Here is a 25956-nt window from a genome sequence, read left to right on the forward strand (position 1 = left end):
ACTTTGAACAGATGGATTTTAAGTCAGTTACAGCCAGATATGGAGTACATATTGTGTACACTTTCTGAACTTATACCTGCAGTGGTTTAGTGGTACAGATTGCAGACAACGTCAGATCGGAGCTCCATCCAGTTACAAACTAAAATGTATTAAACGGTATTCATTCCAGAATTCGTTTGTAGATCAAAACATTTAGCTTGTTTTGTTGTTTTCAATTACTACCACAGTGTAGAGTGAAGAGTAAATATTCCCAAATTCTTACATGTTAAAGCAACTGACAGCACAAGCTCTCACACAAATTAGACTTTGTCTGTACAGAAGGTATTTCTGTTCTCGAATGTTTGGTTTGTAGTATTGCACCATGTCGAGAAGAATGATCAAAGACCCTACACAAACAGCGGATTCATCTTTGACATTGCGTTCAACATCGACCGAATGACACTGATACTTTGATAGAATAATTTAGCTGCTTGATGAGAGAACAACTGGTCCAGCGACACATGAAGGACCTATTATCAACCTGCTGTTATTTGATCCTCAGACCAAGCCCATTATTATGTTTCAACATATTTCAGACTCTGTAACTGACGTTTCTGAGCCGATTAAGTTCTCATAAGCTGTATTTACTAAGGACATCGTATTAATTCAGCAAGAGGCGCAAAATTCAGATCCTAGTATTCTGCAATACTTGAAAACTGCACATCCAGGTGCCTTAAACCATGCACGGTGGCTAACTAAAGCTAACTGACTACTTCGATTGTACATTTCAGACGAATCTCCATCAGAGGAAGTGAAACATTTGGTACGATTTCTACTATGCTCTATGTTCCAATATGGTTCTATATTCCATCCATACTGTCAAGATGGTACAAAGATTTATTACTTGATGGTATCACTGTATCAAAAACTTCCTCCTGAGGACCAGATCATAATTCTCCCCGTCCTCTTAAATAACTCCTACGTCTGCCATCCTGAAAGCCTATTACTCGCTGGTGTTGCTGATAAACAGGAAACTATAAGAACATTTTCATGTCAGAAATTCTTCAACCAAGAAAGAAGACTCCCAGCAGTGTGGAAATTCTCTGCTTTGATAAAAAGCAGCTAAAAATCAATCTCAATGCTGCTACCTACATGGAACTAATAGACTGGGAGAATACTCCCATCTTCCTTCCACCTTTACTTGATGACGTAAGCGATGATATTCTGGTGCGTAATCAACAAATTATTCTACCAAAGTATCCGTGTCATTCGGTCGATGTTGAACGCAATGTCAAAGATGAATCCGCTCTTTGTGTAGGGTCTTTGGTCATTCTTCTCGACATGGTGCAATACTACAAACCAAACATTCGAGAACAGAAATACCTTCTGTACAGATAAAGTCTAAATTTGTATAAGAGTTTGTGCTGTCAGTTGCTTTAACATGTAAGAATTTGAGAATATTTACTCTTCACTCTACACTGTGGTAGTAATTGAAAACACAACAAAACAAGCTAATATTTTGATCAACAAACGAATCTGGAATGAATAACTTTTAACACATTTTAGTTTGTAACTGGATGGAGCTCCGACCTGACGTTGTCTACAATTTGTACCACTATACTACCGCAGGTAACAGTTCAGAATGCGAAGTACAATATGTACTCCATATCTGGCTGTAATTGACATAAAATCCATCTATTCAAGATAAAGTTGACCCCAATAGATAGTACTTAAATGCAAAATGCTTTTATTTCTTACAGGACACCACGGAGCACCAATTTCACCATGTTTCATTACCCTTCCAAAATGTTACCTGAATTCAACCCACCCTACACTTTATGTTGGCACCATCAGTTACATTGAAAAATGGCCAACTTAGAGAAAATAAATCTATTTTAAAGGAAAACTGTTTTAGATGATAATCTAAGTACTTCTAATGCACTAACTAGTCATTATCTAGCTATTAGTTTTTATTTTATAAATAAAAAAAAACTATTTCTGAAATATAAAAGCATCATATGCAATAATATTTATCTTAGTTCTTTCTGTAAGATCTTTTAGGATAATAATTCATATGCTTCAATGAACGGGTTTTTTAAAGTGATATTTCCTTGTTTCCGAAGTTCCTTATAGTATGTCTAATTATATTTCCATATTACAAATTGAACAATAAAAAAATATAGTATTTATTTCGTTATTACAGCAAGGACATTTCTACAGTACAGTTGGATTTGAAAGCTTTATGTTGACTACATTGTCTGCTGGGATGGCCCCGGTCTCGTCTGTTATAGAGCTTGTCAGTCAGGTTTGTTTATTCATTTTTTTCCCTTTTCCTAATACTTATTATTTTAATTCGTAATCATTGGATCTGTGTATGTGTTTCGTTGAAATATATCCAAATTTAAATATTTTGAATAACGCGTATTGACATATTGTTAACCAAATGAGATTTCATTTTAGTTCAATTAATGCTAGGAATACAAAACTTTATGATGCAAGAGGAAATAGTATTATTTCAGTGAAAATGAAAAAATATAAACAAATTCTTATCAGCCATTATGAATGCCCATTTATTCATGAATACATTTGAATTCATGAATACATTTGACCATATGCCACTTTCGGTTATGCTTTTTTAAGTACATAGTATTAGTTCATTGTTGTTCGCCTGTTTTGTCTGCAACACTCATTTTACTGACTTTGTATGATCCGTAGAGATCATACATTTGAACGTCGTGGAACGAAGAATTGTAAATCATGTAAACTAAAGTAGTATTGAAGAAACTACCCTACACAAGTACTTTCAAATGTCATTGATTAGTATAGTGTTGTAGGCAGAGGCAGTGCGCGCTCCAGGTTTTCAGATCATACTAAAAGTCGCACTTTATTTTCTACAATGGATATTGAATACGTCTTCGAGAGAAGATAATAGTTAAATTTTAAATAGCAATATAGGTTTAAGAAGATACACTGGATTCTATATACTAATGCTAGTAGTTGAACTTCAAAAATGTAATACACTTTTATAAGCAAGTACGAAGAGAGCAGATAATATTCTCAGGTATTCTTTTGAGTGATCAAATGATTTTACTATGACGTCTTTAAATCCAAATTGTTGCGTCATAGTAGCCAGGCAGTTGTTCAACTGTTAAAAGCAAAAAAGTACTGCACAAGATCATTCACTGACGGTCTCATGTTCCTATGGTATATCGTATGCCAAGTTTAAGATGTGTAACTAATTTGGTTTGCAGAATAAGAAATAAATATTTTGTTAAATATTTATCTATATTTCCGCGAGAGCTCAGGGATTCTTTTCTTCTCTACTTCATTATGTTGAAGAAAGCGAAATATGGGCTTGTATATTTTGGTCGTGCAGCTGAGGGTTCGATTCCTGGTGGGGAAAATCGGGCGAAAAAGTATAACAGCTTTTTCAGGCAATCTTGAGAGTTTTCCTCATTCATGTCAGGCAAGTGCCGGAATGGTACCTAACATAATGTTCCCTGGCCACTTCCTACCTTCCCAATTCCCCGGACAGTGTGTTTGACGAGGGATGCCATCCCTCGCAGGTGACGGGCTAAATGACCATAGATGCCGAAAGCCAAAATCTAATTCCCAGCTCTAATTCTCATGCAGGTGAGTAATGGATGATTAATTCTACAATATTATTAGCGAATAACGTACGCTTAAAACTATTAAGTATGAAACATATCGTCGTCGGCAATTCAAAACCTGCTAAGTAACTTGAGAAGATATCAAGTTACGTGCAGCATCAAATATTTCTTATAACATCACTTTTATAAAGCGAAAAATCTAACCAGGATACTGTTTTTCGCTTCTCCTGCAAAATGCACATAGCAGGTTTTGAATTGCCGACGACGATATACCAATTGATAGATCACATTAAGCTGAACAAAAATGACATGCACGAGGGTAAATTCTCATGTGTAATTTTCGAGAAAATCGAGAACAACCAATTTTGATGTCGCTCGTTGCCAGTAAGTGGTTAATGGTTCATATTCTGTGTAAAGAGATCACTTATTTATGTATGTACCTTATATATAAAAAGTTAAAGTAAGTAGATTGTATCTGTTTTGTTTGTCTTCCTTTGTTGGTGACTCACACAGTCCTAACAGTGGCGCACATACTTCTAACAATGACACATATACTTCAAGCAATAACGAACAATGATACATATACTTGAAACAATAACGAGTAATGATACTTCTAACAATAATGAACAATATAGATAAACTTTTCAAAAACACATACTTCAAACAATGGCACATATACTTCAAGCAATAACGAACAATGACACATATACTTAAAATAATAACGAACAATGACACATATACTTCTAACAATAACGAACAATGACACATACTTCTAGCAATAACAATCATACTGCTTGCAGTAATAATAACAGAGTGTTGGAAACTAATACTAAAATTTTCCTTTAATTAATGGAAACTTCAAAAATCCTGCAAATATCAAAGATTTAGTTTTATTCGTATATGAAACCAAAGAGTTCGAATGAATAATGAGTCACTCTCGAGTTTGAAATTATCATTTCAAGGAAAAGAAGAAGAAAAAAAACTTTCCACGTTTTAGTACTAAAGGTGTTCTATTCTTATTCTTTTCAGGTGTTATTGATGGGTGTTCTTCGTATAGTTGGTGTATATGTTCTCCATTCATTTGACAGAATAGTATTGAAGTGTATGCAAACCAGAGATCACTCAAAGAAGTCCGAATAAGCTAAACGAGAAAAGCAGGTGTCATTTGAAGCAATAAAACGCTGGCAAGACTTGTGAGTTTGAAACATATATTAGCGACATTTGAAGGTTCAGAACATATTAAAAGACCTTTAATGCAGAGAAGACTTTAAACCTTTCTTTTGTTTAAAAATGTGCAATTGTACTTATATATATTTTTTGTATATATTTACGTATTTTTATATAATTGATCCTATGACATTCATCCTTTTGTACAGTCATCTATATCAAAAGTTTGTTTTTTAGAAGTTCCTTACTTGCTTTCGTAGGTAGTATGTTTGATATACAATCCTTGAAGCTTTCAAATAAACGAATAATGATGCCTTAAGTGTACAAGTACAGAAATCTAAAACGAGAAGTCGATGCTCTTTTTAAAAATGTATGACGACACATTCATTAGCGTTCCAGCATAATGTGTTCGTGCGTATCTGTAATCTAATACTATTCTTTATCAATTGTAAGTATTTCAAAGCAGCAGAATGGTAGCACAGAGTTCTGCTTTGGGAATTGTAGCAAAGAACTTGCTATGATTGAAATATTTGAATGGAGAAATGCGAGTGTGTTGATGCTGGTGTAACATTGGTTTGTTTTTGAGTTTAATGTTCCTTTTCAGCACTAAGGTTGTGTGAGACCGGACTTACAGTTTAGAGTAAAATTCAAACCATTATTTGGTGTTGTATCCAAGACAAATGCTTCACTGTAAATTGAACTTGGAGTCGCAGGCGCGTTAACCACCAAGAATAAGAGTATCTAGTAGTTCGTATTAATGTAACAGGTTACACTAGCAGCGTTTGTTGTACATTCTGTTGAATATATAAACAACAGTAAACTCTTTCCTTTAATTCCTAACTGGACGTTATGCCTGTTTTTTCTGTACTATCGGTGACGTTGGGACTGAGTACAAACAAATTGGGAATGTCAAAAGAGTTACCCAAATGACACGACCTTGAATGCTCTTTATAATGCAGACTTCAATGCAGGCTTCATTGAATGCTAATGTTAGACATTGGTGAGAAATGAAATTAGTTTTTTTTTCCTACCACTCATAGGAGCATATTATACTTTAAAATAATAATAAAGGTAAAACGTGTGCTCTTTATAGCCTTTTCGAAGAAGACTGAACTTCGTTTATGATATCTGCAAGTTAGATAAACGGTTAGCGTGTGAGCAAGGCATTCAAACATAACTTCGGAAATTACTTACATGACTCTCTTAGGAATTAATATTACTATAAGATTGATAGTTTGCTGTGGGCCAATATGATGCATAGCGCTGCTGTTCATGGAATAGTATAAGTAACGGATTCGTATTCCGTATACCCCATCCATTTTCAATGTAATGTGAAATGAAGATGAAGTGCAAGATCATCATTATAACATTAGAGATTAAAACAAAAAGTCGTACTTTAGTAGATTATCACTGGTACAATAGGACCTCAGACATATGCGAAATAAAATATTCAATGCTTTGCCCAATTACATAAAAATGGAGAAAAACTTAAATAAATTTAATCAAAACTTAAAAAACGTATTTAATAGAGAAAGAATTTTATAATGTAAAAGAATACGTAGAAATCCATAGATATTCTTTTAAGAAATCCATAGGAGTAAGTAAAATATTTTACCTTGTGTATATTTATAATCTTACATAAATACTATGTATATGTGAACTGAACCCTCCAAATACAATGTATTGGTTAAGTAGAGTAAATAAATGAAATGAAATGAAATGAAGAGGAGGAAAATTCCGTAATTAAATTACTACTCTTTAAAATATAGCACCTTGCAGGTTTCTACTGCATCACATTTTAAAAGAAATTTATTTCACCACAAGTTGTTTTATTATTATTATCATATTGTTTTCAGATAACTACAAATATGTAACGATCATTCCAACTTTCTTTGATGTTCAACTACGTTTTTTTTTTTTTTTTTTTTTTTTTCCAACATTGGGTTTGTCTATTAGAAATCCAAGTAATGTGTTTCACAGTGTTTTGGCTTTGTTATCCGGAAGATAAAAAGTCTTCGAACTGTTTTCTTACGTTCCACGTCGTCTAGACATGCTATTATGACAGTTCAGTTAACTTGTCCTAATGTATAATAGATTCTGTTTGTTATGGTGCTTTTAATGTTTTTTTTTTTTTTTTAATTTTTATTGTTATTATTTTTAATATACCACCATCATGATCCTTTTCAGTTGACTTTTTCACAATACGTCAAAACGTATTTTCACATTTGTCAGATGTCTAAATTACATGTGGACAGTGGGGATTAAAAAAAAAAGTTAATAATGCCAAATTGGTAAATTTCTGTATCACATACAAAAAATTTGTTTGATTTTAATGTTCTTATTGATAAAATTCGCGTTATGTCACTTTTAATTCAGGTTTTCACAACGTATATGATCAAAATGTTACTCTTCAATTTATGTATTAAATCTTTTTTCGATCTATAGAAATTAAGGAAATTTTAAACATACAGCTTAACCCACTGGTGTGAAAATCTGAAGGTCAAGAGATAGAGTTACTTAAGGGCAGAGATTGATCTGTAAATGCCTAATAAAATCTTTAATAAATACAGATTTAAAATATACAAAGAAAACGTTCTGTATCCTACCTACAGAGAACATGCTTATTTTGTAAGTGATTAAGAAATATTTTATAAAGTACTTAGTTTGTGTAGAGGACTTACCTGTATATTGTTTGAATTGTTGTATATTGTTACAGTCGAGTTATATGGTTTTGGAGGCTGTGTTAACATTCATTATCAGTGGAATCTAAACTGTTCACTTTCCTAGATAAGAAAGTCTGAATAACTGCGTTTGTAGTATTGTAGAACTGTTCCCGTGAAATTGTTCTAGATTCGAGACGTCAATCAAGACTTACAGGAAAAATGCTATCGTTTGCTATAGTTAATAGTGGAACTATTTTCCGACTGATTTTCTTCACTTCTGGCATATACAGGTATCTCGAGTTTGCAGTCAGACAGTGCATACTAATAAACAGTTGAAAAATAGATCAGTCTTCGCCATCTTTGAAATACAAGTGTTTTCATAGATTCCCATATCAGAAGAACTCACATTTTATATAACTGTGTGTTTGTGTGTTGCGAACTGTGTCAACTTACTAACCCTAATTTATACTACATAGTGTCCAAGGTTTTTCAGTTTGAACACAATATTCAGTTTGAATCTGCGTTATCGGCTATAATTTGTGCTAGTACTGTCAAAATTATTCGGCATTGAAGAATATGTTGTTTGAATATTCGAAAAAATATGAAATGAAATTTTTAGTTTGACACCCCACGCATGTATCCTGTAGGCTAAAGGAAACTGATGAAAATGAATGACTATGAATGAAATTTTGGAATGAAAATGAGAAAACGCTGGAAAAAACCTACGGACACGATGTTTGCCTCCCAAATTTCCATATCTTGGGATCGAGCCAGAGATCCTCCACATTCAAAGTAAACGCTTTACCAGTGAACCACTGTACCCTTCGTTTGAATATTTGAAGGTAGAATTATTGGCATTTTATAGGTCCCAACACCAGCCCACAAGCTGTGTACAAAAAGAAAAGGTTTTATAGTCGTCATGGTCATTGGCTTTCCTGTTGCTGTCAAGGAATTCAGTTGATTGGTTGAATTTGGAATTCAGCATCCTTTTGAGCACCAAGGCTATATGAGACGTGGACCTACAGCTTAACGTGAGATCCAAACATGTGTTCCCACCAGGAATCGAACCCGGGTCTCCCTCTCCGCAGGCACATACGTTAACTGTATAGCTACAAGCAAGCTCCAAGAAGTTTAGTACAGAGACAAGATGCCAGTGAGTCATCTTCAACATTACGGGACAAAATTCTTGTTACTATTTTAACAGCGAACTGGAAAGTTATTTCAGCGAGAAAACTACGCATCTGAGTATTTCTTGAGAACTTTATCCCTTTCAGACCTGGTGGTCACATTTGTGTACATAAGTTTTAAGCTTAATATAATTACTCTGGAGGATTCTAAATGGCTGGGTTTTTATGTCAGAATTCTTTGAACTTTTCTAAATCACTTTCCACTATTTCTGTGGTGTTTTAATCTGTTGTCAGGAAGCAATGCACATTTCTTGTAGACTACTTGCAGGAGCTATCACAATGGACAAAGCTCAGTTACGTAGGCTGTTTTATTCTTGGCGAAACAAGCTATTTGCAATAAATTCTCCTTTTGTTTTAGTGATGTATTTTGAGTTTCTAAACTATATAGATCACAATGATGTGTTCGATTAATCCCATTTTTATTTTACATACGTATTTCAACCCTAATGCACGCAAAATTATTCGTCCATAATCTCTAAATATGACATCCGCAAACGAATTGATGGTTGTATTTCATTTGTTAAGTCATAAAGAATAATAATTCAAAATAACAATAACACCGGAGAGTAAACAAAAAATCAGGTCTGAAAGGGTTATGTAGTCGTCACCGAATGCGTTCAGGAAAAGTAAAAAACAGAAAAACCACGTCTCTAAACATTGCAAACGCAATGACTGAAATGAACACTCGAATGAAATAATATATTATAAACAACACCATGCATGCAGTAATAACAATGTTAACAATGTAATAACACACAAACCGAAACGTTATGAAACGACGAATTGCTCGGAAATCCAGTCATACTATACATTCAGATGTTCTCTGTGCAACACGAGGCGATATATTAACAGAATTTCATGGGCATTGCTTGACACACTAAACAAGCCATTTGATTTAGCCAGAGTATGATGTCAGAGCATGCTTTTCCGCTGGAAGGAAGGATAGAGTGGCAAATGTTGGTTATGTACGAGTGGTCATGGATTTTCGAGTGGTGCACGTATAAGACCATCGGTCTTGTTTCCTTTCATAATGTCAGATTGCTTCGTGCCCTTGTCATACCTTTGCACCCTATTCTCTAACAAAACGGATTTCTCAAGTTAACTTCAACTTAGATTGTAATAATTATATTTAGATTCAAGCTGAATATCTGCGAAAGAAAACTTTTATTTTTTACAGTGAGCTAAAAGAACGGTAATTGTACAATTCTGTTAGGAACGAGCAAAGCAAAAATATATATCCCAGTGAAATACGATCTTGAACTTCGCCGAAGTGACAATTTACTAAAATAGAGATGTTTGACAGTTATAGGTTGTATATGTATAGATAAACCAAGTTCTTGACATTCCATGTATTTAACAAGTACAAGATATTGTGTCTGAAAGCGTTGTGAAATCATGAAAACCTTCAAATATTATATATTATATATAGAGAAATATAGTTTTTTCTCACTAGCATATAATGCTATAATACTTATGTAATGTAATGCTATATATATTTTGATTGATCGTTTACATTAGTGTAAATTCCAAAGTCAATTGAATATATTTATACATATTCACGGGTCTCTATCTGTTTATTATGTATCAAAAATATTTTGTGTTATCTAAGAATTTAGTGTGAAAAATGGAGTTTCCCAATCATATTTTGTATACTCACTTGTTTTTCGAAATATATAATCTTTTGTATAAATGTATTTGAGATTTGTGTTTACTTTTCATATTTTAGGAACCGTTATTAGTACCTATTTAAGTTAATAATGTCATCTATTTTTACTTTGGTCGCTAGTAATGAGGAAAAATGCTATAACGTTGTGAAATTCTACAATATTGTTAACATTTAACGGGAAAATATAGCCAAAGATGAGATGTATACTAATCAATAGAGCTCATTGAGCTGAGCTAAACGATACAACAGAGTGTAATCCTGATGCGTAGTTTACGAAGAAATCGAGACAGTGTCTGATGAAGCCAATATGTTCAGTTAGTTGGCGTTATTATTTTAAAATAAACGTTGCTTTGTTGAGTGGTTTGTTTTTCTAGTTCGAGGAAATCGATTTTTATTGTAAACCTCCCCAATGAGTCACATGGGTACTGAAGAAGAGAATGTCTGTTCTGGGAATCCTCTGCTTCCCACTATGCATATCATCGATGGACCACCGACACATCAGATGCATTGTTGACTCCCTACTTTCTTGACCGGTGAGTACCAGGGTCGATATGGGTATGCGGAGAACCAGTAGACTCTCTAGGTCACGAATACGTTAGTTTCAACGTCGCAAAGTGAGGTGTGTTTTAACAAGCGTCGAAAAACTGATGACGGTTCCGACAGCGTTGTAGTCACTTCTCGGGTCACCGTGCGCCACTGGTGAGACTTCCGATGGAGATCTTTGGGTCTATCCTCATCTCTTGACTCTGCTGCGTAATTCTATGTCGCACACTACTCATGACACCACAGAGATTCAGCAGGATCCTCACAGGAAGTGACGAGAACCGGCACAAAAGCACGGATTATTTACTTGTGGGGGCGCGTATCTTCGGTGACCGACGGGCCCATCGGGCATTGTGGGTAAGGGGACAACGGAAAGACACGCTAGTTTCCAAATATGCAAACCCCGGTGTCACATTTGAAGTTGTTCCAGTGCCAGAACTCAAACCGGTCAAACGCTGTTGATCGCTCTCGGCTATTTCGACCCGTGCGTCCGCTGAGCTTGGTTTGGTTCCAGTTGGAACGTATTCTTGGGCTCAGTTCTGACATCCAGCAGGCCCGTAGCTAGGAGTGTGTTATGAGAGAGGCACAGTTCAGTTTCTTCCCTGGCACACACACACAAACCAACTTCAAAGCCTGTGAGCCAAACTCATTCCTTTAGCATAAAAATGTTTAAATTTTCTAGTTTTTGACATAACAGAAATCATCTTCATACATTTCGAGATGGGTCTGATAATGGAAAAGGAATTCACTTTATACGAGCGGGTACTGAAAATTCCTAGCCTTGCCGGAAAGAGTAAAGCAAGAGGGATGAAATAACAGTTATTCAACATATTTTCACTTTGTACAGCAATGTTGCATCTTTTCTAATCGTTTCAAATAAAATTCCTTTAATCGAACTTGAAACCAGTCTGCACAGCATGTTTTACGTCAGGAGTATCCTTATTTTTTTTTTTTTTTTTTTTCAGATTTGGGAACAAATGATAATTAGAGGGAGCCAGGTCTGGCGAGTAGGGAGAATGGCGGACCAATTGGAATGTTCGATTTGACAGTCATAGCGTGCGACGTGTGAGCAGGTCAATTGTCGTGCAAAATGATAATCCCTTTGGACAACTTTCCGCGGCATTTTGTCCTAATTGCCTCTTGCAGTTTTATAGATATTTTCTTACCATTAGAAGTCAATGGATGAGTTAAGCATGATGTATTTCCACTTGTCCTTCCGGCATAATTTGTTTTCGGTAGGTTCCAAAGTCATAAACTACGTAGGGAACATACAATGGTAATTTTTGTGTTGACCGATTAATGTTGTAACGAAAGAGAGAACTTTTGTTTAACTTTCTAAAAGAATGTGATTTAAAGAGCAAACGGATCAAATATTAGAAAGATAAGGAAACATATTTGCAAGAAAATGAAACGGAACACATACTAGCCTATACTTCGTTTACTTACGAGATATTTTGTATGAAACCGAAAATGTGGCTTTAGGAACCTTGTATTTATTTAACGCACACACCTATTACAGAGCCAATTGCTCCAATTACGACAGGTGAATACAAATTCTATATACAATTGTGAAAATTGCTAAGTAATCTATTAGATTAAAATAAATATAAGAAAAGAAAAGAAAAGAAAAAAAAACAGAAAAAAGTCTAAAATAGCAACATTCATGCAGGCTATTTTTTTCTTTTTGAATGCAAGAACATAATCATTACATTATATAAACAGGGTTCAAAAACAATTGAATCAATTTTATATACTTTTCCAAAGACATCGTAAAATCAACGATTATTCCAGATTTTATAATATCATTATGTTTGTTACAAAGTCTCACAAGTGGTGAATTTTTATGAGAGATTGTTTTAGATTTAGATTGTACTTAGGTTCATAGCGAAAATAACGAAACCACTTGACTCATTCATTATTTTCAAGTTCGGGAATCGATTTTGGGACCATTCCAACGCATTTTCAATAATAGCTGATTTTGTGAGCACATGTGCGTTTACACAAGCTACCACTACAGAAACGCTGTTGTAATATTTAATATTAAAAGATCACATATACCGTAATTTTTCTTTTATTTCGCCACAATGAACACTAAATATCAGGTTATCATAAAATAAGTATCGCTGTTCAGAGAACTCTGGAGACGTAACCGACAGAATGCAACCAAACCTGGTGGGAGTAGATTTGGAAACATGCAGAAGCGATTGGTGTAGAAAATAAACTTAGTTCCAATTTTTGTCACCAGAGGTAATTGGCGTTGTACACTCATGTCCAAAATAATTGTCGCATGTCTATAAATATGTTGTTGTAGGAATATAATTTGATAACGAATTCGCCCGGTATTTCTTATAATGTTAGTATGTGTATAATCGGCAAAGACATGTAGGTGGCAAATTTCATGTCAAAAGAGCAGTAAATAAGAACAATAAAACGAAAATAAAACTTTCTTGTCCATTTAGCAACATTTTGTTTTACCCATTCTAATTTACGTATTTATAATTCTTTTCCTCTGAAATTTACCACAAATATATATTTCCCGAATATACAGATAATATCAGTATTAAAAGTACCCTGCAAAATCATTATCGAATTACATTCTTACAAGAAGATTGTTATAGATACGCGACAATTATTTTGGACATGAGTGTACATCAAGTAAATGCAACGTGGAAGAAAAACGACACTAGTTACGTTAAATTATAAGAACGTAATTATTTCTGTGGGTCTCGTCGCATTGATTACCAATGCCATTAATACCCCGTGGTCAGTGGCGGATCTACGGTGAGGGGCCTTTTGAGTTGAAGCGTCCCTTTAAAATTCTTGGATATCTTACAAAAACGAAGTTAAATGTTGCTCTCTCCTAGTGCTCATAAAATGCAAGCTCCCTCCAAAATTCCAAGAAAAGATTAGTGTCAAATCTCGCCTCCAGAGGCTATTGTGTTTCTGTTGAGTGTTAAGTACGGTGAGTGTGGTATGAAAGACAAATGATATTTTTGATATTCAATGAAAGAAAGGCCGTAATTATGTCCCCCGTGCGACGAGTGGCATTGATTTGTACTCGTATTACTAACCCCGTGGTGTAGTGATGTGTTATGGGCAATGATGATGATGTAGGGTTCTGCCCAAAGGCAGGTCTTTGGGCAAGGAAAATGATGACATTCTACCGTACCGTATGAGATGATGACATTCTAAGGACAGGAACTACAGATTAACATAAGATCCGATTCACGTGTGTGTTCAGCGGAAATCGAACCCAGGACCCCTTGAACACATGGTAAAGAGTGTGGGAAGAAAAAAGAAGCAAACATCGGATTGCCATCAATTCACTTCAGGCACATAGTGGCGCTCAAACCCGTATCACTGAAACACATGCGGACATGAGTAAGCACCTGCAGAGGTAATTACATCCTTTCTTGTCATTTAGCATTGCCAGTGTCTTTTTTTCTTTCACGCTGCACTAATATAGTGTTGTACAGCGCCACAACCTCTGGTGGTGAGAATTGGAACTAATTTTGTTTTCTACACCAATTGCTTCTGCATGTTTCCAAATATACTCCTACCAAGTTTGGTTGCATTCTGTCGAGTGGTTACGTCTCCAGAGATCTGTGAACAGCGATACTTATTTTTATAATAACCTGGTAGACACTAATCAAAGATGAAAAAAATACAGTAAAAAAAATATATGTCACAGAAATGCTGTGGATAAATTCAATATGGAACCCTACAGACGTATGTTTCGATGACATGGGAAAAATTGTGCATACAAATCATAATCCAAATTATTTATGTGCAACACAAATGCATTTACTTTTGATCACCTTTAAAATATTAAATACTTAAGTTGTTAAATACTTAATATTGTTGTGAATTGTAACAATAGTAACAATAAAATAGACCATTATAAAATGAATGGTACAATTCACGATAGTTTTACGTGATAGAGCACTTCGGCCGTTGGTTGTAGTAATGCGTGTCAGTCTTTTCCTAATCTGTCTTGTGTGCACCATATAGCCTCAAACCCAGGGCGATTTTCGGTAAAACCGCACTCTCGGAAGCCTCAATTTTTCATTCATATCATCTGCAAGAGAGCTCTCATTGGCTCTCAGCGTAATAGCTGGAAAACTCGTTATCAATAACTTACCACGGCTTGAGAAATAACCGTGAACAATGAGTTATTGTTGTCTATGAATAAATAAATGAATCAATTTCTCGTTGCACAGCAAACTGGCTGAATAATTCCACTTCACAGAAATAAAAGTAATGTTCAAATTAACGTAAAATAAAGGTAGTTCAATAAGTTAGCATATTACTCGCTGGTGATACAAGAGTTCCGAAACAGGTAGTCCACTATCAGAATACCGTTTGTTCTAGAAAACTGAATTCGTGATCTTTATTCTGATTTTTGAATGCAAAACTCCTTTACTCTCGGAGAACCAGAGTGGCGCCACTCGACTAACTGATCCTTGGTTTCAGGATCATAGATATTGGGTCCGGTTTCATCCTGAGTCACTAATCGGGTCAAAATATTCGGAGTACTAGCCTCAAAACGGGCTGAAACTGCCTTGGAAGCTCATTCGTTTCTTCTTCTGATCACCAAATCCGGTACTCACTTTGCTGAAAGCTTGCGCATGTTCGGTCAACTATTAACGAAACCAATATGCTTCCGTGAGATGTTTGTATCTGAGCTTTTCTTTTCCTTCTTTTTTTTTCGGGGGGGGGGGGGGAGATGGTATTCGCCTGCCCTCATGGATCAGTTCATAGACAGCATCTCATATTGCCAGGTCGGTTGAAGTTGGAGGACACCCAATGGGGGCTCATTTTCAACGATGAAATGACCCGTTTTAAAATGAGCTATCCAGGTTTTGATGGTGCTGTAGGAAGGACACTGTTTCCCCAATATTTGTGACACTTTAGAGGGAATGTCCTTTGCAGACTTTCCCTGTAGAAACAAAATCTTCACGACAGTCCGACACTCCAAAGCTATGAAACTATCACTTTTTCAAGTCTGAAAAAAATAAAATAAAATAAATGACAAGAAACATATTTTTGCGTCATTTGTTGAGCTACTAAGCTTTCATACAAACCTACACTCCAGTGGACGGAAGGGGTCAAAGCCAGAAACTTTCCTCATATGTCAAGAAGTTAGATCGTTGGTAGAGGTAATGCATTTTTAGTAGGAAACTGAAAACAGAACCGGTTTTCTCAAAAGAAACTAAACCATACGTACACTTAATAATAAGTTTACTGAAAACATTTTTATAGTGAGTTGGTAAAATATAACGAAAATTAAAGTTATTGGTTACATGGATAAATTATTAACGTAATATATGTCGTTGAATGGAAATTTTTATGATGATTTTATACCCATATGGAAAGACTTCTTTTAAAACTATGAGTTCCCATAATTCACGAGCTCGACGTTTCATTTTAACAACAGAGGCAGAAATAAAAGACGAATTCACTATTGTGAAAAAATACCACTTTATTCTATTAAGGAACCCAACTATAATGCAACATTGTTTATCTTTACAGAACCCTTTTCGTTTTACAACAAATTTACAATATTGAAATCGTGTTATACATAAAGCAGTTCATTTAAATTGTACTTTTTCGTAGCTGCCACCTGGATGACAGTACTTATTTAAGACTTTTTATTAAATATATAAAAATTACACATTGAAGTACACTAGCAACAAAAAACTAAAAGCGAACACATGTCAATAACTAGAGGCTACGCACTCTAGTCGTCTGGTTTTCTAGTTCAACCTATATTTAAATGTGAATATAAATGCAGGCATTAGGCATTAGGCATACTCCAGTTCAAAAGAAAAATTGTATTATCCTTTCATATACATGAATAAAGTGCTTATGAGGTAATTTTGAAACAGTTTTCAGGCCGCGAATGACTCCTCAACGGTGTATAGAGGAGAAAAAAAGAGAAAAGAAAGCTTTGGTAATGTTTAACTGTCAGCTACTTTAATGAAGAAAGAAAAAAAAAGCAGAAAGAAAACAGAATAATGTTGCTTTTTTAAATTATTATACAACTGAAGTGATTACTTTCAAGTTGTACTTCACAATAAGCCTTTTCATGTCCATCGTTTACTTATTCGTCTCACATTTGCCCAGTAAAACTTAGTTAAATAATATTTGAAAGAAATTATTTAATTATATGACATATCTTTATGTACTCGAAATCTATAACATGATTAGTTGCATTACTACACGACCAACTTTAGTTTGAATAATTTTGTAAGTGTTTCAACATATTGCAACTACTAATATTTTAGCGTTTCTAATAATTTTTTCTTGTATTTGATCAATTAACTTCCAGAGAAAATAAATAATAAAGTGAAAAATATTCGTTGCGCAAATCTTTTTTTTTTTTTCTCCTATTTTCTCCCATATCCGTTCTCCCTCGACTAGCAATTCGAGGCTTGAAAGCTGTCTATATTCAGCACTTTTCGGTGTTTGCGGATAAAACAAATTGGAACGGTCAGAATATTCTTTATTGATCGTTGTTCAAAACTACGAAAGCGAGTTTTAGAATATTTGACATTTTTGTTTCATTTGAGTATCGGGATTATTGCAATAATATTTGCTGTATCGTCAACACTTGTTACCTATCGGAAATCAGGATAACTATATCAAACTCTCTGTCAATGTGAGGCTCTTGAAAACACGTCTTAGAAAAGAATCTAAAGTTATTCTCTACTGCATCACCAATTACTGAATATTAATTAATCATCAATTTTTTCCCTGGTTTAGCTGGCAGAACTTTCAAGACTCAACTAACAAGTAGGGGGATTGATGGGGACAGGATAAATGCGGGAACATATCAATTATAACAATGTAAGCCCAAAAATTATGTAGCTCACAGCTTCGACTGAAAGTCACGTGATGACTGTATTTATATGTTATCATTTCTGGTAGATCACAACAAAAATGGGGTATCCAGTTACATAACTTCTTTGATCTAAAATTTCGAAATAAGGAAAACATCTTTGAATGCATATTTCTGAAATTTAAAGAGAATATGATTGCTTCAAGTACAACCACCTGCACTCAAATCATTTGCCACTCAAAAGCTTTAGGGAAGAGAAACTACGTACACAGAAATCAACTTTTCTTGATGACTGTGCATAGTTGATATTTGTATAATTAATTCCCATTCCTTTTCCTCCTTTTTTACCTTACCTTTTTTACCTTTTTTACCTTTGTGACTTCAAAATGCTGCCAGCGAAAATTCGACGATTGATGATTACTCAATAAGTGCCTAATACAAAGAAGTGGAACGTCAGAATTTTTTAGATTATTTACATCAAACTCGTCTCTCTCGCGCGAAGTTTCTCAGAGTTAGTAATGCACCTATTTTTCTTCTAATTTTAAGAAAGGTAATACTTATTGTTTCTATCGTTGGGCAAGTTAAAAAAATAAAAATAGAAAACTAGATTATATATAACAATACCAAACTAAGTACAGCTTTTCATACGACGATACGTATTCCTTGGAAGATGATACTCAGTTAAAAATATATAAAATGCACGATTCTAATTCGACTGGAATAGAATTCAACACAGCACCAGAAAAAAAAAAAAATTATAACTTTTAATGCAATTATAAGTTCTAGTTATTTAATATTTGACAACTCAGAAATAAATTCCAACATTTCTTTAATGTTATTAGTTACAAATCAAAGCTGTTCGTTGAACTCTTTTTACATTTCTCAAGACACTCCAAGAAAATAAAATTTCTACAGTGTAACTTTTCTAGTGTGAAACAAGCAAAAAGGCTAATACTCACCGCAAAAAAACAGCAGAATCATCTTCTACACATAAGAACTGCTTTCGGAAGAACCTTCTTTCATCATCAGCTTGCTTAAAGTTCAAAAAGAATTTTAAAAAAATGAAGGAGAACATGGAAGGGTTAAAAATGGTTAAAAGGATTAAGGTACTGGCTATTCCCATGTGTTTAATTTTTGACAGAAGATTTGTGTTTTTGCATTTCTTAATCCTTTTAACAATTTTTTACCCTTCCATATTCTCCTTCATCTTTTAAAATCCTTTTTGAATTTTAAGCAAGCTGATGATAAAAAAGGTTCTTCCGAAAGCACTTCTTATATGTAGAAGAAAACTCTGCTATGTTTTGCGGTAGGTAAGAGCCTTTTTGCTTGTTTCTCATCAAATATCATCACCACTCGCAATATTATGATAACTTTTCTAGTATTTACAAAATGTTATAATCTAAAAACGGCAATGCTTTTAAGCAATTTCTCACCTTTAAGCAGACATTAACAACGCGTAGTATGACAGTACAATTACTTCTTGTACCATCTATTACTCAATAATACAGAAGTTCTTGAAAACAATTATTGTTCCAGCTAATAACATTTTGAAAGAATTAAGAAGTTCCATGGTAAAATCTTATTTTTTCACTTTTAATGTACACATCATAACGAAATATTTGTTACATCTCTCATGTAACTTATAGACCCGAGAACTTAAAAGATATACAAATTCAGGTTCGAGAATCATGTACCTAAAGGACTCATGATGCAGCGTGCAAATGTTTTTCTTCTTTTTTTTTATGTGGTGCTCTTAGGATAAAATTTTGCATTTAATTGAAACAAAAAATCGTAAACGACTAAATAAAACTGAATTCTCACTTCATAACCTAGCAGGAGGGACCAAAATGGATGTTAATATGAATAGGTGGCGTCCTCTGAGACCGCAACTGTTTTTTTTTTCTTTCTTTCAACGTCCCACGTTACATCCTTTATGTTAAAGAAGACAGATGATTAATGAAAGTAAATGATTACGGAATTAACACTTTTTGTGCACTTCCACCGGAAACCCGTGACCACGTGAACTGTAGACACATGTACTACCCACTAGAGAAGCGAGAGCGGCTCACATTTTCGAAATTTAATCTGTTAAGAGTACTAACTTCTGAAGTTTTAAAGAAAAACTAAATTTCCATTTCAAAGATCAGCAGCACATAAAGGAGAAACGAAAGTGTTATGTGAAAATATTAAAGCAACCGTGCTCCCAAAACTAACTTTATGACGTCAACGCAATGGGTTCGAAGTAGTTTGAAAAATGAACATTTAAAGAACAGTCTTCATTTTACTACATTAATTTCACATTTAAATATAGTTTTTTTAATTATCACAACAAACAAAGTTTGGGCAAATGTAAAAACTAGTTACAGATACAACTTTAATTATTGCTTCCTAGTTTCGGAAGTCATGTTTGTAAAAGAAAAATGCACAGGTTTGTTTTTTATAAAATATCAAAATAAGCTCAAGTTAATATACCTAGCAATAAAACTAATGGCTATTTTTTAATACATAAAAAAGTACCTCTGGGACTACCATGTTATCCTCGAAATTACCCAGTACACTATAATAACAGAAGATAAATAATCGATTATCACGCTTAGTGTGGAATATATTGATTTGTCTATAATAATGCACAACGTGATTCAAAAGGTCTTCATATTTTAAGGAAAGCAATTATATTACTTTTCGTTGTTTGATTTTCTTTATTTAACAAGTCATGATGCTGGTTGCCATGATCCCCCGATTTCAATCCATTGATTACACGAATGGAATACTGGAGTTCATGGCGTAAAGGTAAAATAATGCAATTTAATGTGAAGCAAGGTAATATATTTAAAATGAGTGGGATGGGTAGCTTACTCGGTACACTTCAATAGAATACATTATGTGAATGATGACCTTCTGAATCATCATGTGGAGGAAATCTCTAGCTGCTACTATACCCACCGCGTTTTACATGCTTTTAGTTTTAAAATTCAGTAGTTACTATCACCTCAGATAAAAAAAATAAAAAAGTTTCATACTAACTGTAATGTTAAATAGTTTTCTAATTAAGAACCGTACGTGAAATATATGTTATCAGTAAACTTTCTAAATGTCGCCAAGGCCGCCCATCTTAATTCAATTCAGATTTTTTTTTTTCTTTCTTCATGTTTGAAACATACGACAGCGACAAAATAATCATAACTCTTCTAGGGAGTAAATTGAATCAAATTGTAAAAATATGAATTTAGCTACTTTCTAAACACACTTTGGAGATAAGAATAAAATTTGGTTTATTATAATACTACAGTTAATTAGCTACTTTTGAATTGTTACGTGACTATTCTCAATTAAAACTGAGAGGGCTCCTAGAAAGTTTTACAGACAATCACAGAAAATTTGTCTGGGGCCCATGAAATCTACGAGCGGTCTTGGCATTGCTTCTTAAAACTGATTTTCTAAGTTGTTGCTAAGATAGTACTTTAATCCCTAAAATTTTCAGGCAACCAATAAAATTAAAATACCCACTTTAAATTGTTTATGACAAACTGTGTACATCAACCAAAATTAAAAATCCAATTGCAACAGATTATTAACACACAAGTAACAGTAACCTGTTCTATTGTTTACAATTTTAACATATTGTTTTTTCGTACCAAGACAATTTCAATACATTTTTTTAACTATCGTTTATTCATATACAACCAACCCATATTGAAGTTTGTATGTCAATGAAGTATCACTTATTTAAAAATAAAAAAAATAATAAAAGTAATAAAAAAACCTTTTTTTTAATAGTAAGGTGTGACAAGACTTGAAAAGCAAATAATGGGAAAAAATATAATATGGCCCACATCCTACAATTGGAGATATCAAATATCACAAATAAAATTCTCTTTGTAACAACCCATCCGCACAACCAGTTTTATTTAGACGTTCAGCACGATAACGAACAAAACATTGAATACAACAACCCGTGCGGTATATCTTTCTAATGGTAATTCTAGGATAACTATGAAGTCACCAGCCAAACAAAACAAAAGAACTGTATTTATATACGTATATATTTATATGTATAGCCTCCACGCAAATATAAACAAGTACATACATGTTTACATACACACACACACATACAAACACCATATCACGCCTTAAATGCAGGTATGAAATAAAATAACACATGGTGATTTTTAAACAGTTGTAAAAAAAAAAAAAAAAAAATGAATGCATCTATATAATAAGAACAAACTTATACAGGTAAGTACAGACGTTGTATTATATTTTTTCTATATATATATTTTCTATTGTATTATATTCTACAATTTCCTTCATATATATATATATATATATATGAAGGAAATAGTAAAAGCTTAGAGGAGGTCTCCGCTTTTATTCTTTTTTTCTAAATAATTTAAACTATTTCAAAATTTGGGAACTGTGTAAGTAAAACACTGCGGAATAATAAAGTAGTTACTGTTTCAGATATTGTTAATATCACTGCGTAATTCAACGTTGCACTCTTGACGTCAAAATGGACCATCAGTTAAATGATAAAAACAATATTTTGAGCACACTAACCACTGCTTCATACTACTTTGTGTAAGTATTAGACTGCTACAGAACCCAAATTTTGATACTGAACATAGTTTCCTCCTTATTTTTAAACTGTAGAAAAAGTGGATCTACAGCAATCTCCTCTTAACATGAATCTATGACAAGAATAGTACAACAATAATCATAGATACAGTACATTAATCAGTAACAAAAAAAAAAAAAAAAAAAAAGGACTAAATAAATAAAGTTAGTCAGTCTTGGTAACAAAAAAGTTTTTAAAACAAGATATTCTGTACTCCAAAAATTTTAAAAGCAAATAAACACTGACCGTGTCAGTAATACATCGATGCTGGAGTTTGTCATGCATTTGTTTTACTATATTGTAAGCACTAGAAATCGTTAAATATTAATGTCAAAATAGTTACATTTAGTAAATGACGCACTTCAACAAGAAAGAACCAAACAGAAACTTTTTAATACCTTAAAAAAAAGTAACGTTTTGTATTTAAAGTGTTATGTGACACTGTTTTGATTATAAGATATTTCCGTCATACAAACAAAACACGAAGAAAACCAGTATCTCAACTATCTACAAACAGATTTCGACACAGAGATTGAATAACAAGAAAAAAAAAAAAATGTTTTTGTCTACCTTATCACTATTAAACGGAACAATCAAACATAACACTCAAGATATTTTGATATTTTGTTTTTAACACCGAAATAAATTACGTGTTCTTTTCTACTTACTTGGATTAATTTAAGACAAAAACACCAGAAGTTTTCTGGTCAGTATTTTCAACAAAATTAGAAAGCATCTACTTGAAGCTGCTTTGCATAAAAACAACTACCTTAAAAAGGTGTCAAAACTTGTGCTTCTTTGGAAACACTATCAATGTAATTATACTTTATCTCCTCTTCATCATATGCAAATTAAAAAAAAAATGTAGAAATAATAAATGTAGACAGGTTTTTCTTAATAAATTAAGCTTATTTAGGCAAGATTAAGAAGTTTGTTTTAAATCGAAACTACACCAACTTTAGAATTACAACTTGAACTTTTAGTTAAGTTTTACTGTACCGTAACCCATTTATTTATTCTACCACAATGAATGGCAAATGTTTCAAGCTTTTAAAGCATAAACAGACAACTCTTTAAAGACAAAAAAGAGAAGTTCAATCATAGTTGAAGGTATTTATGATCAACTAAGAACCTTATTAAAAAAAAAAAAAAAAAATCAACATATACTTGTGCCAATTTTGAATACATCTACTCATTTAGTCTGAGTCAGTATCAAATACTGAATAGGAAAGTTGATTCGGTGATTTTGTATTAGTGTCACTCAACTATTGTCAATAGTAAATGGAATTATCTTTTTTGTAAGTAGTTACGTTTATACTCAGGTAAACACACAAAGGTGACACAGATGTAAGAGTATTAGTTATGAAGTTCCACTGCATTTTCGCAGTGAATATTTTGTTATAATATAAATTCAACAAGAACTATTATATAGGTCTACTATGACAATACTGAATTTAGTTTTGTCTTTTTTCTTTCTGGTCAATCAGAGAACCTTTTGGCTCAGAAACAAAAAAGCTAAGCTATGCTTTACATCTCAAACAATACTTCAAATACTGTCACACAGAAACAAAAACAGATCTATTCTAAAACCGGAAATAACAGCTCAAGGAGATGACAGAAAAAATCGCAGTGGCACAAATATGTAATATTTTAGCACACATAAATAATACTAATTTTTATCATAACCACACAGATACACGCACATGCACGCACATTCTTACATATACACAAATGAGCACCACTTTTCTTTATTATTTTGTATTTTTTTTTTACTTTGGATGTTGGTTTCGTGGACCAAAGTTTATAGGACTGTTCTGACCTGGATACGCAGGATATCCACCACCAAAATTCATATAACTATAACCCCTAATGGGTCTTCCATGATAAGGGTGGGATGGACTATGGTCAGCATTGGGCCTGTCGTAGTTAAAATTACGAGCCATTGATGATGGGTCATGTTCTGTAGCTTTAAGCTGATTGAACAACACCGACTTCGGCACAAATGGAGGTATCTTGTCCCACAAGCTACATAATGCCTCTCCAATACCAGGTTCTACCTCCTGAAATATGGAACACAAAATATATATATACAATGACGTCACAAATGTAGTCAATGGATATCTGTGGATAATATTTTACATAAAAATTTTAGCTATATATTTGCACTCCTCCTACTTTCAATAAGTTAGTCTCTTACAAGAGAAAAGTTAAAAGGCGGTGACACTATTACTTTTCATAAAACAAAGTACTTACATGATAGTTATCAAGGCATTGATACAGACACTTAGCTATCACAAATCTATCTATCAGCTTGTTAACTGTGTGTAAAAGCGACTGAAGAATGAAAGGAAACACGGAGACTTCTAGAAAAAGAAGTTTGGTATTATGTCGCTGTCAGCCATGCAATAAAGACGTTAATAGATCTAATTTGAGTTTAGCCTTCCTTTCAGCAACGAGGCTATGTGAGACGTGGACCTACAGCTTAACGTGGGATCCGAACTACACGAGCTCCCACATAGAATCGAACCCGGGTTTTTCCACGCCAAAGGAGTGTACACCAATGCTTAGCCACGACGGAGCTCGGGTGTTAATAGAAATACAGTTTTCAAGTTACCTAAGGTTCGTGGTTGGTGCAGATAAAAGAAAGAAAAAAAAGTAATATTAGTGATACAATAAAGCATCCAGTCTGGTATCGTCAATAATTTTGGTGGAAGAACGGTACCTAGATCAATATTGGAGCAGGATTGAGGAGACTACGAAAAATGAAATATGATCAGAAGGTGATCATTATCGAGAAATTGGTAGAAATAAAAGCTGGAGATACGGTTATTAGAGGTGTGATCTGTTACTCGGATTTTGTGGGCAAAAGGGACAGAACGAGTTCAAATTCATAAGGAATTGGAACAAGTGTATGGCGCAAATGTGATGACGGTGTAGCATATACGTAAATGGTATCGGGAACTCAGTGGTGGTCGCGTAAGTGTGTAAGCTGAACAAAGAAATGGGAATCCTTGTACCACAACACATTCCTCAATTGAAGAGGCTGTACGAGCGAATTACTGGGTGTTACTGGCAGAGTTGCAAAATACAGTTTAATTTGCCACATGGCACAATGTGGGGCATTGTCTACGAGCCTTTAGGATGCAGGAAAGTGTGTAGAGGTGGGTTCCGCAACAACTAACAAATGACTACAAGAAAACCCACATGGGTGCCTCCCTTTCACATCTCTGCTTTAGTGAGAAAGGAGAGGATTTCCTGAGCCGATCATTATTGCAGACGAAACATGAGTGTGCCAGTACTGCCGAGAGTTGAAAGCGTGATCAATAGCGTGGAAGCAACAAAATACAACAGTCAAAAAGTCCAAGTCATTACTCGGCACTGGCAAACTGATGGCAACGATCTTTTGGAATATCCATGATGTGCTTCTGGTGGATTTTATGCCCCTAACTACACAGTGAATGCTTTGGCTTTCAGACAATACTCCGAACCTGAAGAGATCTGTTCAACGCAAAATCCCTCAACTGTTGGGCAGCGGTACACTTATTCTACGACAATGCGCGTGCCATTCCCACCCACTGTATAGCCCGGATCTAGCCCCATCCGATTTCCATCTTTTTCCCCGAAATGAAAGAACATCTATGTGACAAACAATTTATATCACATGATGACATTAAGCATGCGATC

General features: G+C 34.0%; 2 protein-coding genes across 6 annotated transcripts in view; one reads left to right on the forward strand and one right to left on the reverse strand.

Annotated features, from left to right (window-relative positions):
* The window catches only part of Kdsr (3-ketodihydrosphingosine reductase), a 71901-nt gene extending 61600 nt beyond the window's left edge, over positions 1–10301 (forward strand). For all 3 annotated transcript variants that reach the window (XM_081733696.1, XM_081733698.1, XM_081733697.1), the window contains exons 7-8: positions 2183–2284; positions 4620–10301. In XM_081733696.1, coding sequence (XP_081589822.1) covers positions 2183–2284; positions 4620–4730 — 213 coding nt within the window. In that variant the 3' untranslated portion in view covers positions 4731–10301. The remainder of the gene's footprint in view (positions 1–2182; positions 2285–4619) is intronic.
* Positions 10302–16278: 5977 nt separating this feature from the next.
* Positions 16279–25956, reverse strand: part of LOC145666460 (3'-5' RNA helicase YTHDC2-like) — a 220606-nt gene continuing 210928 nt past the window's right edge. For all 3 annotated transcript variants that reach the window (XM_081733700.1, XM_081733699.1, XM_081733701.1), the window contains one exon: positions 16279–24332. In XM_081733700.1, coding sequence (XP_081589826.1) covers positions 24042–24332 — 291 coding nt within the window. In that variant the 3' untranslated portion in view covers positions 16279–24041. The remainder of the gene's footprint in view (positions 24333–25956) is intronic.

The sequence above is a fragment of the Thermobia domestica genome, chromosome 12 (genome assembly GCF_964235325.1).
Source record: "Thermobia domestica chromosome 12, izTheDome1.hap1.1, whole genome shotgun sequence".
Taxonomy (NCBI): Eukaryota; Metazoa; Arthropoda; class Insecta; order Zygentoma; family Lepismatidae; genus Thermobia; species Thermobia domestica.